Here is a 19,685-nt window from a genome sequence, read left to right as displayed (position 1 = left end):
TATTATTAAAGCCATAATGTATGATCTTATAATATGAAATTGGTTAATTTTTTTTCAAACCTGATTTTTTTTTTCATATTTGTAATGCATGTCCCAAATTGCGCCTAAATGGAATCGGCCAAATTTGTTGTCTTTGTAGGTCAACAGAGCAATGTTTGACATAATTTTTTTATTATGACTTTATGTCTTCCCATAGAACTGCATGATAGATGGCCAAAATAACCAGTGGAATTTCTTTCACTTTACCTTGTTACTTCAGCTTAAAATGGACAGCAACCTTTCCAGGCAGTTATTATTAATATTATTTTAACATTTTGAATAAAGAATAACAAAATTAAAATTTCACTGAAATCATACCTTGTGGCTTTAATTCTTTCAAGTTATATGAAGTTTCATAAGTTAAGAAACTGTTGAAAAAAGCCTCTGCAGTAATATTCAAAATGGTCAACGTTTTTGATTCCAGCTGAATATTGTTTTTATCACAGATAAACAAATTATACTTAAAACAGACATGCATAGAATGTCATCAAATGTAAACATATAACCTAGTATTTATCTATAGACTATACAGAATGTCACAAAACAAACTACTGGCTATTAAACTTAATGCACTATACTGAAAGGAAATTTTTAGATATAAACTATATACTTTCAAATTAAAGACAGAAAAAAATGTAAATCAATTCAAATTTTTGACACATAAAAGAAATTATACTTTGTCTATGTGTATGTATGTTTGTTTGTTTGTTTTGAATAAAACATAATCATAGTAAACATATATTTTGTCATCTGTATTCATGCATTTTCTTAAAAATACAAAACTGAAAAATCATAACAATGTTTCAAATAAGCACTACATCTACATCATGCTTTAAGAAGACTTCTTTCAAGGCTACAATCACTAATATCACAATCACTGTCTTTAGACTTGCATCACTACAATTGTCACATCGTCGTTACCTGTTTATCAGCGCCTGCTGTATGTTGTTGTAGTTTAGCCAATGCAGGATTTAATGTGGCAAGTAGTGAACTCATCTATGTATATTGGGATAGGAATGCGATGCAAGGCAATGAGATAGAATATATATAGTCAGTATGTGAGGTGAGTGATGATGGGGCAAATCAAAGGATATGTGTACACAAAACTAAGCTAACTTTATAATCCTGGATTGTTCTAGATTAGTCCAGAATAATATAGTCCTAGAATTTAGCATTAATCCCATGGGCACTACCTGTAGAATTATCAGCCTCTTAAGAATTATCTTGATTGGCTACGAAAGAGGGCTATGTCATGTATTGGGCCAATCAGAGATAAGAATAGTCAGTAGGGCTGCAGGGGATTAAGGTTAAAATTACTTAAGAGATGTATAGCTCCATATTGATTGGTTACTTAGATGATTATATTGTGTGATTAGCCAATCAGAGGTACTGTAAGAAATGCAGTAGTGCCCATGGGGTTAAACAGTGAAAAAACTAAAACCACTTATATGTGGTTGTGTTTCTCAACATTTTGATGAAATTAAGAATAAACTGCAGCCAAAGAAATACTTTCTCGCAATATGAACATTTCAAAATCTTTGGCTTTGCTCGATTGATGCGATTCAATTCTTAAGAATTATTATCGACTTAGTCCAAGATTAAAGTTGATTAGCTTTTGTGGATACTGATCAGGGTCATTATTGTATGGTGATGAAGTGTAATTAAAATGAGGTGAATTTAATTTCTGCAAATAGGTGCCATCATTCCACAGAAACCATTATCCAATATGGGCATTGCACTATTCCAGATGAAATCCATACACCCCCTATGGAAGATACAACCTTAATCTCCTACACAGCATATGTAGATTTGAAATGGAGTCACCTATTCAGGTAACACCATTTGAAATTCACACACCCTATGTGGAATATTTAAGGTCATGTCTTCCATATGGGGTGTTTGGATTCCAACTGGAATAGCCCAGTGAGCAGTCATGTGAATGTTACTCATAATTTTTAATATATATATATTACTGTGAGCATTACACTTAAGTTGTGGTGAGATACAATTAATGATTACAAATATAAATTTGTGAAATTTCCTAAATTAAAAATAATTTGTTACATGAAATAAATACTGGTTTTATCAATTGGACATACAATTTGTCATAAAATGTTTCAATTTCTACTTCTTTTCAACACCAGATAATATCAATTTCCACTCCTCTTAATTAATGCTGTCAAATCCGAAGCTAACGCTACGCAACATCACTGAATTATTGTTGCATGCATGCATCTGGAACAAGCCAATGACCACTAGAAATCAGTGTCAATCCTGGTAGTTATCCCAGGAAACCAAAGCAATCATTACATCCAGTTTGGGCATTAATAATACCACAATATATCTCTACTCACCGACATATCATTCATTGGAGGCAGGACAACAACTTTCTCGATATCACTGATGACAATCTTCCACATTTCCTTCAGGATTCTCTTCAGTACTGTCTTCTCACAATTCGTGTTCAGCTCTGTCAGGCTACAGAGACACGCAATATTAAAAAAATATTAGGCGTGGTCAAATATCAAATAAGTTAGAGGAGTGGTCAAGGGTCAAATGAAATGAATGATTCAAAAGGGGTGACTTTGATTGAAAGTCTGCTACAGCATCATCAACAGTCAACATGGTTTTACACAGGCCCATTTTTAGCTGCATGCAATTGTGATTGAAAATTTGTGGAAAATTCAGAAAAAAATTAATATTTTTCAAATTTTCTATGATTTTTAGCCTCTTCAAAAAAAATCGAAACCAACTATACTTGGCAAGTCTGTCTGCCTGTAGAACAGGTTTTTTTCTGTCAACTAAGCTAAATATGTCTACATAAAAATGTATTCTAGCTGTGTTAAAAAAACATAATAACATAACATAAGATTTACAGAAATCCAGTCATCAGTTGACTTACTTTGAATCCATGACTTGCATGAGTGGTGCCAAGACCGCATCAGCTTCTGACTCGACGTAAGCTTTCATGCGTAGGCTGACCTAAGGCTATGTTGCCACCTCCTTTGATATCGGCTAAGGCATTGCTTAATTGCTGGATACTCTCGTGTAGTCTCTTTATCATGCTGTTCAAAAATTAAGAGAAGATTTATTATTGAGGATGTCAAAATGTCTTGTTTTTTTGAAAAACAATACATTACATAAAACAAGCACATGAGAACTACCTGCCGATTGGCCAAAAAGAAGTTTTCATTATCAATTGGCCCAATCAACAACATTGTTAGAATATTTTCACCACACAAAAAATTGGGGCGAATTATTTGCAAAGCTCCATTCTGATTGGTGAGTAAAGTGAAAATATCATGTAATTGACCAATCAGAGGCAATATTTAGTCAGAGATTTCACATGTCTGGACAATATGGAAGAAGTGGCACCATTGACTTACCTCTTGGAGAATATTTTGCTGAGTTGGTCCAAGACTTCATTAAGGCTCCCCTGTAATTTTTTGAGTATGTCAGCTGCTTCTTCATCTAAACCCTCTCCTCCCATCGATTCAAACACCTTCTCAAGCTGCACTCGTAATTGCTGGATGTTGTTCATCAAGATGCATGCTTGTAGTGACTATAACAAAATGGAGGAGAGGAAAATTAATCGAAATAAATTTGGTGTTTCAGTGACTACAGCCTATTGTTTAGTCATACATACAATATCATTATCTTCTTCACCCCAGTACAATTGATCATAGAGGGACATAAAACAAATATGAGTCTTATTTTCGGACCTATGGTTTAACAATGGCCCTTTTTTTAGGTCAATGTTGATATAAAAAAGGCCCATTTTTTTCAAACAAATACCCACATTTTAAAGTGGAGCCAAAATTTTGTAAAATGTTGCAAAATTGTGTTAAATTTGGCCAAAAATCTAGGCCTCAATGTATAAAAATTGGTATAAATATGGGTCTACTTTCACTCTCGGAGGCACATCTCTACTAAAAACAAACTGAGTTCAACCCAGGCCACAGCGTCATCTTCTTAATTGTCTTCTTCATCATCATTGCCATCATCAGTGTCATCATCATTTTTGTTGCCTTATCATAATGTCATCACATCCAAGTTCCTTCTGTTTACGGCAAACATGTATAAAAAAACAATGTATACATTGGTACATCGAGACCACATCATTAGACAAGTTCAGAAGCAACTTACGATGGTCTTTTCACTGCAGTATTTGGCAAACTTTTCTACAATGCGATCAGCATAGGCAAGTAGCACTTTGTTGATTGTCTGGAAATAAGCAAAATTGTGAAGAAAATATTATTATTATATTAAATATCTGAAAGTGGCTCCAGCCTTTACACAGATGAAAGATGCATCAGAACTGAGAAGTTTACAAACTTATAACATTATATTTGGATTATTTCAATTTATTGGCTCATTCAAGTTTGTGAACACTTGTCATGATGGATAATGTTGTTATTTGGAGTGAAAAAATTGGTGTTACAGTTTGTTTTCAAAATATAACATTAGATGGTAAAATTGTAAGAAAGTTATGGCTACCAAAAATGTATGCCTACTTTGTCATCAATTGAACTCATAGCAGCTTTAATTTTATTTAAATGTCAAAGCACATCTAAGGATTAACAGCACAAATCTGTTGACATGTACAAACTGCTAACAAGTAAGCACCTATGTTACCATTTTTCACCTTGATGTGGCAGTGACGTCAACGGGTTGAAGCAGCTGTTTTGCTCCTGCATCAATACGGCATCTATAAGCGTGTGCACACCAGCACTTTGAGCGAACACTGGCGATTTGAGGCTGCACCTAATTGAAATCCGCACTGATGTCACTACCACATCAGACTGAAAAATGATTATATAAAAATCAATCTAAGGAGCAAACCAATGGGGAATCTAACACCAGAAACAGCGCAGTTCTTACCATAGAGAATCTCCTCATGTATCTGTTGACTATCTCTGGATCTGGACACTCTAGCCTCTTGATGATGGTGAATCTCTGGTTGATTTGTGTGAAGATATCAACCACAGAGCATGAGAACTTGGCATGCTCAGAGCTCTTTGTGAAGCCGTCTAATTCATCTCTGTCGACTGCTGCATGCACAAAGTCCATGGAGAGTCTCTCATTCTCTGCCAGCCAGTGCATGACGAAAGGCTCAAACCACCTGCAAGATTAAGGAAAAAATTGCCAGAAAATTTACGCTTCTTGTTCTGCTGAAACCTACTATCCCATTTAAAATTAAAGCCTATGGCAAATTCATACTGTACTATGCCAACAGGACAGGGCCAAAGCAATTTATAAAGAATAAAAAGCAAATATTGGACCTTATCATCCAACAAATACAGTCCTGTAACCAGGGGGGCTGCCCCTCCCCCATCAATCCCGAAATGCCCAAAAAGTCCCATTTGTGAGCGTATTGGGGGTTTTATGCCTTTTTGGTCAAAAAAGGTCAAAATGTTGGGAAAGTCCACTTTTTCAAAATCCGCCCCTAGTCCAAAAAGGTCAAACATTTTGAAAAAAGGTCCACTTTTTCAAAATCAGCCCCCCCCAAAAAAAATAAATCCTGGTTACCGGCCTGAACAAATAAATCTCAATGTGCTGTTGTGGAGCAAAATGGGGAATCAAACCCCAGCTGAAAGGTGAGTGCATTAACCATCACACAAAAGCATCATCCTAACAAATACAAATAATGTGATTTCATGCCCTGTCCTTTTCCACATGAAACCCAATTTTATGATTCAGTAAAAAAAATCTGCTTATTATTATTTAGTGATAGTGGAATGGCATCTGTAAAATCAATCTGTATAGGCAGTGTGCACTCAATTCATTTTCACAATTATCCTATCATAACCCATAGCTAGTTCTACTTACGATGGGTATTCTGGGGTGACATCTTTGTACTCTGGAAGGTCCTCTATGTATTTGTTGTACATCCATTTCACCTTAAAGTGGAGATTCATGTACTCGGCACTTGTTCTAACTGTGTCATGCTCTGCAATTAAAGAAATGTAAACATATATGATAATGTTGTAGGGAACTGGTAATAGAGTAAGTGAGAGAAGATAATTTGTGGCTTTTTTGGTTCAAAATAAATCAATAGTGTCTTCTTGCTTTCAAGACACCCCGACACACAGACAAAGGGTTTTCTTACCATCCATTGCATATTTGATGTCTTGTGCAAACATAGTCCACATAGTGGCTGCACTCAACTGACCAACGTTCAGCTCATTAGGAAATCTGAAATAAAATAAAATGTAATAACAGTGGTTAAAACAGCAGCTATATTTAAGCACTTCTTGCAATACCAATGTGTAATGGTTTTCTAGATAATGAATCGTGTTAATTGACTTATAAGTGGCAGTATTTTTTGAGTTTTATATAGGATAGTGATTTCAAAAACCTGCAATTTTAAACAGTGTGGATAACCATGCTGGGACATTTTTTTTAGATACAGCACAGTCTTCTCTTTCAGAGTTTTTTCAGTACTCACTGGTTTAGCACCGCTGTGTAGGTAGTTTTATCTTCCTCTATCACTGATACAATGAGAGAAATGAGCTTAGTCCAGTAGTCTAAGCTTTTAGCATGAGGTCCATTGGCTCCATCCTCCTGCTCATGCTGTTGTTCTGATGGATCTGGCTGGAACTCTCGGTTGTAGAGTTCGTAGCAGTTCTCATAGATGTACTCGTATGTGGATTTGAGACAAGCTTTGACACAGTCTTTCACCACTGTTGCTGCTCGAGGTGGGCTGGCCAATTCTTGCACCTGTAGTCACAAAAGTTAAACAGTATTACACAATTTTTACAGTATAGCCACTTATAATAAAGAACGATACTTAAGCAGTCAAGTAAGCTAAATCGGTCAGGCGTTAGACTTAGGTGCATTGGTGTTTAGCGATGCAGGTCCCTGCTTGGTCTCATTAATAATTACGCTTAATTGACATTCCCTTGGACAAGAAGCTAACTGCATATTGTCTCGGTTACCCATATGAGAACATGGGGGAGCTGATCCTGGCTGTGATGGTTATTCAAGGCTGACTAGGGTTTTATGAAATACAAAACAATCTACTAACCTTCATCCTGAAGAATGTGATACTTGTCAGGAGGTCCACCATGGACTTCAAGTCTGCAAGCTTCTCTGGGCTATTGTGTGGGAAGTTGTTCTGTAGAAAAAAAATATGACATTAATATTGCAAACAACTACTTCATGTGTACATGTAACATATCAAATTAGGCCTATATAGTTTAACACTATAACCAGTACTTACAATATTTAAGTACCTACAGAAGGATAGGTTAAAAGCAGACAAACAATTAAGGAGGACAGACAAATGGAGACAAAAAGAGACAAGACAACAAGATAAAATACAAAGTAAAAAGTAAAGGTCAAAAAAGACAGCTAGAAAAAGGTGTTGGAGATACAATAAAACAATCACATGTTTCTTACCCTATATGCTGACAGATCTATTCGTAATGAGTTGTGTAATTGATCTAGAAACTTCACAAACTTGTCTTTCTGCAAAGGAAAAAGCAAAAATGTATTACAATGCATATAGGGGTCGTCAGCCTTTTCCGCGGGATCCGCCATCTTGTGGGTACTGCCGTTCTGCATGTCATGCGTTAGACATTACGCCCCCGATTACGCAGAAGTCACAGCGCATGATGCACCTCTTCAGTCAAGGGTCAATGCGGTGATTTTAGCAACAAGGCACTCCGTACCCACAAGATAGCGGTGTTGATGTCACAATGACTACCTCTATTAGAAGCTAGTTAAAACAAGCACTACACATCATTTGACCATTTTCAGCCTATACAGAAAACAACCCAATTAAGGCTCCTTTTTGGTGATACAAAACATACAACTTTTGGAATTGCCATCATTATAATGTTTAAGGGGGTACTACACCCCTGCCGAATTGTGTGCCTATTTTTGCATTTTTCTCAAAAATTATAGCGCATTGGGGCAAGTAAGATATATATATATTATTGGGGCAAGGACTACAACTACTGCACTGGAAATTTTTATTTCAGCACAGACAATAGTTATGGAGTTACAGTCAAAAATTAGGGAAAACTAATATTTGATCAATAAATCAATAACTACTTGCTTTGAGTTGCTGAATTTTCAGTACAGTAGTTGTAGTCCTTGCCCCTATAATACACATATCTTACTTGTCACCAATGTGCTATAATTTTTGAGAAAACTGTAAAAATAGGCACAAAATTGGCCAGGGGTGTAGTACCCCCTTAAAAGATTTGATTTTACAAATTAAGCATATTGCAGCTCTTGCATTATTGGGGAAAACATTTGTTTTATAACTTACCCCAAAGTTGGAAGCTGCAAACCTATCACTGGCCGATACTTGTGCTGTAGAGGCCGTGGTGTGGGCATAGAATGCATTGATATTGGCTAATAATGTACTCATAACTGCTGGTACACCCTGGCACATGTATTTGGAAGATAAACAGGAAAAATGCCTGCAAAAAATCACAAGACAAAAAAAAAGACATTTTGTTAAAAATGGGTGGTTCAATATTTTCATACTGTGTTTCTATATTGAGGCTTACCAGTAAAACAAATTGATTCCAAATTCATGAGTTATATTGCTCCAATGGTTTGCATACAGAAACAAAGCACATAAAACACAGTACATAATTTCGGTGGGGGTTACCACTTTTTAACACTGTTTTATTCACACCAACTAAAAAAACCACCATATTTCAGGCCTAACATTTCACTTTGGTTAAAAACCAGAGCTTTTATCTGATATGATGGTGTAAAGTTGGGAATGATGCTGTCAATCAAATTAAGTCAGATGTCGCTAATATCGTTTTCAAGATATTGGCAAAAACATTGTTTGAATTCTTTTGTTTCATATTGTTTTCAGCCAGTGATAAATTGCTCATAACTCGGTAACCAAATGTCCCAAATGGGGTTTGCTTTCAACTGTAGCATTAGTAGGCTGCCAGAAAATGATGTAAAAAACTTCTAATTGGAAATTGCAGACAGTGACTCATTCCCCTTGATCGTGTCAAATATGAGTTATTTTTCTCTTAATCAAATTGGCATATATTTACTTTAATTAGAAAAGGAATTGTAATGGCTTCATACTAACTAATCAACATCCAAAGTTTTAAATGAGGCCAGTCACAATTCTAAACATTAGGCATCAGCCTTGTGCAACACCAACCTACAAAACTGTGACACAGTTGTGTATGAATTGCCCACAGTACACTTGAGATTTGTTATATAAAATATTTTTGTGCATCAGGAAGCAGTCACAGTTATACAACTCTTCAGAACCGCAGTTTTCACTATACGCTCAATTTTAAACAATCTTATATTTATATAACATCTCCTCAATGCCACTCAGTTGGTGAGATTCACTTATAATTATTTGTTAAACAAAAAACTTGTTCCAATTCAGTTTCTTTCCGTGTACGGAGATCATAAGACCCAATTGCATAAATAATACATGATATTTAAGAAATGGATAAGTGGGTTACGAATTATATAAAGTGTTTGTAAGAGTGCCTACGTATTTATCTTGGTTGCGTCCATTTTGAAGTAGCGACCTATTTGAAGCAATGTGCCAATTTGAAGAACTGCCTGCATTGTGCTAGGCTTAAAAAGAACAAGTTTGTTTGATGATTCCTGCGGTTATTGTTTCTCACCCACTAATTTTTAAGCTTGCATAATAACTTGGTATACACGATACAGCATCACATGTCTTCGGGTTTAAACAAAAGACTGCAAAAATATGCGGTATAGCAGTTTCATCTGTTGCATTTCATAGGACGACCAGCCCTCATTAAATGGTGATGCTGAGACTTTACCTGTTTGTGGTTAGTCTGCATTTCTTAAGTTCCTGGATGTGATGCCCAAATGGGTTCATTTTTTCACCCAAAATGCCTAGACATTTGGATGGGTCCATGTTTTGAAAAATTGCCCCCAAAATGGCACAAATGGGGTAGGTTTTTACAACAACAAAAATCCTTAGACATGGGTCCATGTTTTCAAAAATCAATCTAAGATAGCAAAATTTAGCTGTTTTCTGAGTAAAAAATAGCCTAGAAATGGGGTAAATATAAATTATGAAAGTTTTGATCGGGCACATATCCAATCAAAATGTAACTCAAGTATACCCCACTCCCCAGTAATTAGCTACTTTATATATAGGTATAGCAAACTTACGTCATGGCTTGGTATATAGACTCTATGCCGAATCTCATGGCAAATTCATCGACTATTTCTTGTGCAGTATCTTCAAAATAGACCTTCCATGCCTCGTCTCCTCTAGCTTGAGGTAGCTTCACGTTGCCGGCTTCTTTCTCACTCAGATAGTGGAACAGGTTCTTCAATGACAAAAACATGTTATACATTAGTTTGATTCATGTAGTAGCCCAAATTGTCACAAATATAGTTCATTTTGTGTCTCGCATTGTCTTACGCCCTCCTAGGGTGAAGCATATATGCCGGCTCCTTCTTCATTATTTAAAAATAGTTTATTAAACTTTTCTAATGCGAAGATTATTTTTTTTGCAAAATCTTGTGGTTAAAACGGCCCTTTTAATATTTGTATTACATTCCAAAATTGAACGAACAAGTCATTTTTATTCAAAATTATGAAAACAAAAGCCAGAAGGTTTCTTGATTTACATTGCTTCCTAAAAATTATGAATTTTTGACACTTGTGAATTTTGACAACATCAACAAACTGCATATCTATAATTTGATCAGCTCGTAATCGACGGGAGTTGTTAGGATTTACAACTCCGCCAAAAAGTAGACCCATGTTTAAGAGTAAAAAAGTGGACCTGTCTGGTATGTATTGTGTGTGCTAAATAAAGTAGATCCAAGTATAAGACTTGAATTAATAATTCATGATTCTTCTGGCAAGATATAACAAGACAATTCTTGAAATTTAACACATTGATATTAATCATCGATGATATAAGGCCCACCGATTACAAGCTGCTCAAACTATAACTATAACTTCTTCTTGTTATTGTTTTTAGTAATCAAAGGGTTGTCACTTTGGTCAGGGTGAAACCATATTGTGCCTGTAACAAATTCAACCAACATAAAAACATGAATACTGCAAATTAGGCCAAAAATAGGTACATAGGTACTTCTATTTTTGCCAATTAATTAAATTTTTTTATCAAATAACAAATATCTTTGTTATGCCGAAAATGTCATGTACAATACATCGTCGAGTATACAGTGAAATTTTATATAGTGCGCTCGACATGAATCACTGGCATGGCCTGACGCATTGTGTGACATATTTACGCTGGGATATGGATCAACGATCAATGAGAATAGTGCTAACTTTTCAGCATATTTGTTGTGTTTGGAGGTCAAGACCAAGACAATTGAGGATTTCTAGGCTTGGTTAGCTTTGATACACATTTTAGCAACCAGAAAACAGGTAAAATTGTTGAAAATGGCAAAAATACCGGTCGGAGAGTTCCGAGATTTTGGACCGGCCGCGGAGGGCAACACAACAATTTTATTTTTGTGGCCTTATACATTGCAGCAACATGTGAGTGGCCAGCACATGCTTGTGTCTACATGTATGTGGCAGATTAATACATGGATTGTTTCTTGGAAGGAGGAATTTTGTACAACTTCTATACTATTAGGCAAAAATATAACAAGTTTTCCTCAGTATGACAAAGATGACTTGTGCATGTATTTTTTCTTGGTAGGAGATATTTTGTACAACTTACCCACTAAGGCCTAAATAACAAACAACAACAAGTTTTCCTTAAGATGACATGTGCTTTGGTAAAAACATGTTCATTTTTTATGGCTTATATTTTCTTGAAACAAATTGCGTCAGATACCGGCCAAAAACTTGAGCAAGTTAAATATTTGTGTGACCATTTGTGTGTATGGATTTTAACTGGAATTGCCCAATCTGCTTCAAAGTATAAATACAGAATCTTTCTATACATACCAGATAAAGCCTTCTTACTTTTAACCATTCTCAAAGTAAAACACACTATCTGCCACAAATGAACACAGCAAATACTGCCATGTTCCTAGGGAAGACAGTGTATCTATGCACTCACCTCATGAAGGCAGGTATACTGCACATGATAAGGTGCCACTGACTTCTCCTCACCCTTAATCGTTACATTTATGTGTAAGCGGATGGCTCCTGACACAGCTGACTTGTCTGTTCTTTTTTTCTGAAAAACAAAAATGGTAGAGAGATAAAAACATAGATTAAAACTATTCATAACATGAAAAATAAGATCTTCGGCTTCACATCCAAAAGTGGTACTTGGTGATGAAATTACTTCCTAACCAATCACAGTCTTCGAATACGGTTTCGCTAGGCAAGAACAAGGTTCGTTCATGTCGGTCGCAAGATCGTATTATTCCACGAAAAGTATGCTGACGCAGAAGGTACACTACTTGTTTATTCGCCAATGTTTATTTCGAGGAACTTCCTCATCAATAGCCGCTGTTATTAGCTAACAACATCAGTTGATGATGAGGGAGTTCCTTGAAAGTGCTCATGGTAAGCGAAATAAACTAGTGTTGCAATTCAATTTAAATTACTAATTTGTTTTTTTTAGAGAGATTTCCATAAGGCTTCTCTTGCATCAAGGCTAAATTCCTTGACAGATTGGTACTTGAATAACAACTTTCAAGTTCTGTCAATCCTCAGGGCTTCACTACATAACCCATGGTAGCTCCAACATAAAAATACGAAGAGTTACAATGGGTTTGAGACTTGTCATGATGCATCCTAAGGCCAAGAAAAAAATTGTTTGCTTGCTGTCCAATGGGATTTTTTTTGGGGTGGGTTGGTCGATTGGAACTCACTACTGTATAGGCCTGTTGGCAATGAACATTGGTCATGTGGAAAGATACATCAATACTTCACTCTCCACTTCAGACCTTCAATACGCAATGTACACCATAGAAATTGATTCAATTAGAATCAAGATGCCAAGTTTATTGGAAACATTGATGCATGAATGGATAGTTATAAATGTTATAATGAGTTATGATTTTCTTCTTAAGCAAAATGGTGTTGGCCAAATTTAGCTTTGAAATGAAATTTATACACAGAAAAAGTAATAAAAAATCATTAAAATTATAAATTAAAAATAAATAAATTTTTAAACGTGCCGACCCTGATTTTGGCAAATTTTATGTCGGTCGGTGGAAGTCAAGCAAACAAACTTTTTTTTTGGCCTAACTCTGTGAAATTGATCCCTGGTTGGTATGCTGGTATAGCATTCTGTATGCCTGCAGAGTACAGGAGAAATGATCATCTGTACTGATGAAAATCCCTTAAATGCTTGAACTGATCTCAAAGGGCATAGTTATAAAAAAAATATCAATGCCACTTACCTAGATTGTACCACACATCCATTTCACCGCTGAGTGTTCGAACCTCAATAATGGTCTGACCCAGGAAATCATCTGATTCTCTTGTCAGCTTCTGCATCACTTTGGACCTGAAATCATCATCTTCATCCCTGATGTAAAGAAATATTACAAGTACATGATAAGTTGATTTTTGAGCATGAAATATATATCAATGGATATAATCCAATCCTGTATGTTGCACCATGTCAGAGCCAAACTGAATGAGCCGCAGAGGACTTCACAAGTATACTCACTACAAAGAACCTCTTACTTTTAACATAAGTGTGGAATTTGATGCTGCAAATTTCTTTCTTACTTTATTTCTCCAGTAACAAAGCATTCTAGACAATGCAAATAATTTCTTATTTACTTTATTTTTTCATGGCTAACAATTTGAGACCAGTTTAATAAAAAAAAAGCAGAGCATTTTCAGTTTTAGACCCATATGGAGCCTAAAATTTACTTCCACTGCCCACAAAAAACTGAACCATGATTACAACATTGATGTCTCAGTGCCAGAAGTAGGTAAGTGCAATAGCTGCCCTGTGAACATTTGGCAATTTACACAAAGTATATTGTATTCATCTACACATGGCAGCTACACTTAGAAGCTAACGCACATACCCACTTCTGGCACTGAGCAGTTGACATTATGATAAAGCTAACACTCACCATACTCTGACTTTGATCCTGTCAGAAGAATTATGGCACTCAAAGTAGAATTGCTCATTCCACTGGATTTAAATTTTGTTGCACCGTCCTTGTCCGCTTTCTTCACTTTGCCAACTTGGACAGTGGCATAAGGGTCACTTGTTCCTGTCTTGTCTTTAGCAATCAGTCCCTGTGCACTGACCACTGTGATGACCAATTTGGCTGACCATTTGGATGTTCCATCCAAGACACTTTGTTTGACAGCCTTCATGTGTCCAGTGTGAACTTGTGTGTTCATGCCAAACACCTCTCTGTAAAACAAGAAAACATGCAGATAAAATGATTACAAAATAAGTTTATTGACAATATTGTTGAAAATACTGAGTTTTTAATAACCTACACATATGACTAAAACAAGGTAGATCAACCTGAATAGCAACTACTTAGTCTCAAAATAAAGACAAAATATCCCCTAAGTAATTCCTTGTGTGTCCGCAAATTAAGGTTACACTCAGGCCTTTAGCAAGGGCAAAGGGTGGGGTAGGAATGCAGGGTGCATGCAGCCCAGCAATACACCATATGTCTTCTTTCTTGGCTGAAAGTTCACTTTTGAGGGATCCACTTGTGACATGCACACAAGTGTTGACTTTCTCTGGACATTTGGTGCACCAAATGAAGCACTGTTTTTCCCAAATTGGCCAAATTTTGGTTTTATAGCTCCAAAATTATTCAAATTAAGTAAACACTGCATGCAAGCCATTTTTTAATGAAAAAGTTCAATGGAAGTCCTGCACCCCGACCGGAAAATAAAAGTCTGGCTGGATATAGGCCTGTCAATGCAAAACGATGCACCTTGCAAAGCCTATAACTTGATAGATTCACATAGATGATAATATGTGTACATCCATATCAAAAGGATGCACTTGTCACCTGCTACATTTGTCTCTTTTTGCTTCAAACTTACCAGGCTCATTTCAAGTGGAGGTCACTTCAAATCATCCTCCAGTCACATTGTTTCTACGAATGTTCTCTGTATATAACCATATGCCTTGGGGATGATTTGAAGTGCACTCTACTTTAATAACAGGAGTCTGAGATTATTCCTAGCTATTATGGGAAAAAAGAGTTATTTAGGAAGCAGTCGACAAGTGCATCTTTTTCACACATGTGTCTTACCGTATCAAATCAAATATTTCTGGTTTATTTCTTTCCCTGATCTTCATTCTATCCTTCATGGCCATGATGATATTCTGTGTTTTGTCTTCAGCACCGTGTTTAGAACTCTTTTCAGCAGCACCTGTCACGGACAAATCATAATTAACAAAATCAATTAACAAACGTTTATGTTTACTAATATGATAATATTTTGTGTAGCTGCCACCTTGAAAAAGCTGAGAAATGTGCAAGAAAAAATATGAATTAGGTAAGAGATAAGCTTGACATATAATAGAATATGAATATAAGTGGTTATCGATGATTGTTCAATGGTCAACCTGACAGAAAGGTGTTATTGTTACATAAAAAGTTGCCCCTTATTACCACCAAAGTCATTGAAGTATGCTGAGAAAAAAAATGTGAAGAGATCCAAAATTGAAAAAAATCCATACAAAATGTACACAAGAAAAAGACCCACTGAGTCAAAACTTGTGAAATCAGTGCAATAAGTTTGGAATATCATTCACACTGTACATTTAACAACAAAAAAACGCATTACACACAGGTGTGAAGGGTATTCAGCAAACTATCCATCAATAGTTCAAACAAAATCAGACTTAATTTTGTGATCAATTTGCCCGTTGTAAAAACTGCACCTGTAAAGCTGCTGTAGGAGGTTCACAACTTGCCTACTATAGTCTGTATATGTACCTCGAGTCACCAGCACTGGCTTTGAAGTTCAGCGTGTTCTGCGTTAGCTTAGCGTTACTTGGTGTGTGTACAATGTACACACATCAAGTACACTGTACATAGTTTTACGCGCGCGATCAACATGCCGCATATATGTACACGCAAGAAACTATGCTAAGCCAACGCAGCACACGCTGAACTTTAAAGCTAGTGCCGGTGACTTGAGGTCGATATACAGACTATAGTAGTGTTTCATGGGCTATTCCAGTTTTAATCCATACAGCCCATGACCTTAATCTCCCACACCGGGAATGTGAATTTCAAATGGGGTTACCTGAACGGGTGAATCCATTTGAAATTCACACTCTCTGTGTAGAAGATTAAGGTCATGTCTTCCATATGGTTAGCCAGATGTGTATCCTTTTGGTGAAAGGCTCAACTCAACTTGACAGCCGTGAAAGTACCATGAATGGCGTGCAGCCATTTTCAACTTGCTCAATGTGATTACAGCTCTCTATTGTCAAACGCCTTAACCAAACCAGACTAACACTCTAAGAGAAAAGGCTTCTTGGCTGTTCTGTATGTATATAGAATACTCAAGACAAAAGGGTTCTTGAAATTATTCTTTTTGGCCTTTCGAGAACATTCTTCAGGTCTAAAGTGGCTAATACTAGCCTTTCCAGAATCCTTTTCAGTTCTTTGTAGAAATATTTAAGGTATGTTCTACATGCAGAACAGCTCACAAACCTATTAACTTCTACCTAGAACCCTTTTGTCTAAAAATAATACCCCCCCCCCAAAATAAGTAACCTACTTCCGTTTGTGAAATTGGCACTTACCAATACAATACTTCGATAAGAAACAGGTATTACAATGACTACTTTGGTGATGCATGATATACATGATATGTTGAAGTTATACGTCTCTCTCTATGACCAATCTTCTTAATATTGCAGAATATATATTGTATGCCTATATATATACCCTATATGTATAAATACTTGTTGTTATGTTATATCAGGTTCCATGAAACCATATTAACACATCATTGTCACCACACGTAAATTTAAAAGTTTCCACATAATATCTGTATGGATTCTGTTATTTCATTTTTGTCATGGTTTCCTTCCAAGATAAATGACGTTTGAGGCTGGTATTCCAAAAGCGGGTCTACCTTAAACCTGGGCCTAATTCTAATCTGCATTTCTTTGTCAGAGTTTTAGGCTGGTGTTGTGAATCGGGATAAATGAAAACATACAACAATTAACATATCATTATCACCTACACGTAAATTTGAAAGTTTCCACATAATATCTCTATGGATTCTGATATTTCTGATTATTGTTCAGTTTTCCAATGCTTAGTTTTATTTGCGTCATTTTCATCATGATTTCCTTCCAAGAGATGACGTTTTAGGCTGGTATTCCAAAAGTGCGCCTAACTTAAACCTGGGCCTAAGTAAAATCTGTACAGATTCTGATATTTGTAATCATTGGTCAGTTCACCAGTGTACTTCCCATTCTCTATGCCATTTTTGTCATTATTTCTGTCCAAGAAAGTTTTAGGCTGGTATTGTGAATAAGGATCCATTAATACCATACAACAATTAACACATCATTATCACCACCTACACGTAAATTTAAAAGTTTCCAGATAATATCTGTATGGATTCTGATAATTGTTTTCCAATGCTTAGTTTTATTTGCGTCATTCTGATCACGATGTGATGCTGCTATGTTTTTAAAACCTTACAGCATCACACGATGAAATTAAAATGTACATTTCAATTTCATCGCAGACGATGCTCGCGATGTTTTAAAAAACATCTCTGCATCTCCTTTTATGGTCATACTGCCGACCTTGATTTTTCAGCAACCAATCACAAGCGTGCACGGCTGCCATATCAGATGCAGAACCCTTATCAGCTTACATTTAATCATCACAGCCAGGATCAGCCCCACAACTTTTATACAGGTAGGCCTGCATTCATGTGAGAATCCTCATAAACCAGACTATCTGTACATGGCATATTTTTACTGTGGATAATAAATATTGCTATGCTGTTTCAGACCAAAAATAATAAAAAGAAATAAAAAAAACCCTGAGTATAAAAAAGCAAATCTTGAATAGAGAATTTGAATACGACATAAAGAAAAACAAACAAGCAGCAATTAAAAATTGGGTATATTGTATACTGCTCACTGTTTTACCCTACCTTTGCAGAAAAATTACAGTACAATAACAAATACTCCCATCACCACCAGCCTGACTGGTCTCTGACCACACAACGTCATGATGAATTTTGAACTTGAACCCTTTCACATGCAATGACTGCACAAACCAATTATTCAATCCATGGTGATACCCAAACTTCATTGGGTGGAAAATTGTATGAATAGGATAGAGCCCGGTTCTGGAAAACAGTGATATCCCTAGATACCATACGAGGTGGCATGTTTCCATGACAATGGCTACACCATGACAATGGCTACACCATAACAATGGCTACACCATAACAATGGCTACACCATGAAGGATACACACAAACAAAGAGGACATAATAAAATTGAAAGAAAATGTGTTTGATTAAGTATTAAAGCATGCAATGTGTTAGGAAACTAAAAATGTAAAAGTACCAGATGGGAGGTGATGATGAGTCTTTGACGGATAAAGAGGATATATTCATGTGATGTACCGCAGATCTCCCATCATTCTGTGTTTTCCGTAATGGGCTATTACATTTAAAATCCACACTACCCCTGTGGAAGATTTTGGAAATATCTTCCACAGAGGGAGTATGAATTTCAAATGGAACTAACACATTAGCAACTCCATTTGAAACTCACTCTCCCTCAAGTGGAAGATTCAGGTTGAATCTTTCTCAGAGGGGGTATGAAATTCAAATGGAGCTGCCTAATGTGTTCATTCCATTTGAAATTCATACTCCCCCTGTGGCAAATATTTCCAAAATCTTCAACAGGGGTGGTGTGGATTTTAAATGGAACAGCCCAATTCAGTGTAATGTTGAATCAGCAGGCAGTATTATGTGGTTTATTCTGTTTACCCAGTTCTATCACTTCAAATTCTTCTTCCAGCGTGATTTCATCCGGATCATCCCTCTTTTTAGATTCAACTAAGGAATCATCCGTCACCATGGTAACATCGGTGAGAGACAAATCGTCTCCGTTTTCGACACGCCTTGGATATCGCTGTCGTGGCTCAAACGTGGTTGCTTCACCGGAAAAACGATGCCACAGACCGCATAAGAAGGTAAACCATGACACGAATATTCTATCTAGAAAACCGGGTTCGTCATCTCCATCGCATGTTGACAAAAGCATGATATTTTCAAATTTCTACATTTTGCTTTTCTTCGGAGGATGAATTTGGGTAACTAACGATAAGACTTAGAAAACTGTCAATTTATTAAAAGTAGTTTGATTCTTCAGTGTTTATTGTTTAGTTTTACATAAAGTATACTAAATAAGTCTTAATTGACAGCAAGGGTCAAAATTATGACATAAACAACCAAACATTAAAAAAGACAAGAGATTATTAAATTAAGGTATGTATTAGAAAAGTGCTTGTCATTCATCTGTGAAAATTTGAAAAGTAAAATATTCACTTTTTTACTGTAGTGCAATATAAAATAAATGAATAACTATGTGTACAACTAAATTTACAAAAATATGTGATATTCTCGTAATGATTTTGTCAACTCCTGTACAAAATATATAATCTAGCAAGCGCCATTTTTAACAATTCTCTGCAACAAATTGTCAAACTGTTCCTCATAAATT

General features: G+C 36.0%; 1 protein-coding gene across 1 annotated transcript in view; it reads right to left on the bottom strand.

Moving 5' to 3' along the window:
* The window catches only part of LOC140158964 (protein unc-13 homolog A-like), a 70,300-nt gene that overhangs the window by 8,835 nt on the left and 41,780 nt on the right, over window positions 1–19,685 (bottom strand). The window contains 20 exon segments of the mRNA XM_072182263.1: window positions 961–1,035; window positions 2,394–2,517; window positions 2,942–3,016; window positions 3,018–3,104; window positions 3,426–3,601; window positions 4,186–4,263; window positions 4,921–5,161; window positions 5,869–5,989; window positions 6,149–6,234; window positions 6,488–6,759; window positions 7,067–7,156; window positions 7,441–7,509; window positions 8,318–8,471; window positions 10,189–10,349; window positions 12,075–12,193; window positions 13,372–13,499; window positions 14,062–14,124; window positions 14,126–14,160; window positions 14,162–14,351; window positions 15,217–15,337. Coding sequence (XP_072038364.1) covers window positions 961–1,035; window positions 2,394–2,517; window positions 2,942–3,016; window positions 3,018–3,104; window positions 3,426–3,601; window positions 4,186–4,263; window positions 4,921–5,161; window positions 5,869–5,989; window positions 6,149–6,234; window positions 6,488–6,759; window positions 7,067–7,156; window positions 7,441–7,509; window positions 8,318–8,471; window positions 10,189–10,349; window positions 12,075–12,193; window positions 13,372–13,499; window positions 14,062–14,124; window positions 14,126–14,160; window positions 14,162–14,351; window positions 15,217–15,337 — 2,465 coding nt within the window.

The sequence above is a fragment of the Amphiura filiformis genome, chromosome 8 (assembly GCF_039555335.1).
Source record: "Amphiura filiformis chromosome 8, Afil_fr2py, whole genome shotgun sequence".
Taxonomy (NCBI): Eukaryota; Metazoa; Echinodermata; class Ophiuroidea; order Amphilepidida; family Amphiuridae; genus Amphiura; species Amphiura filiformis.
Note: the sequence above shows the minus strand (reverse complement) of the source record. Positions and strands in the feature narration are given on the sequence as shown.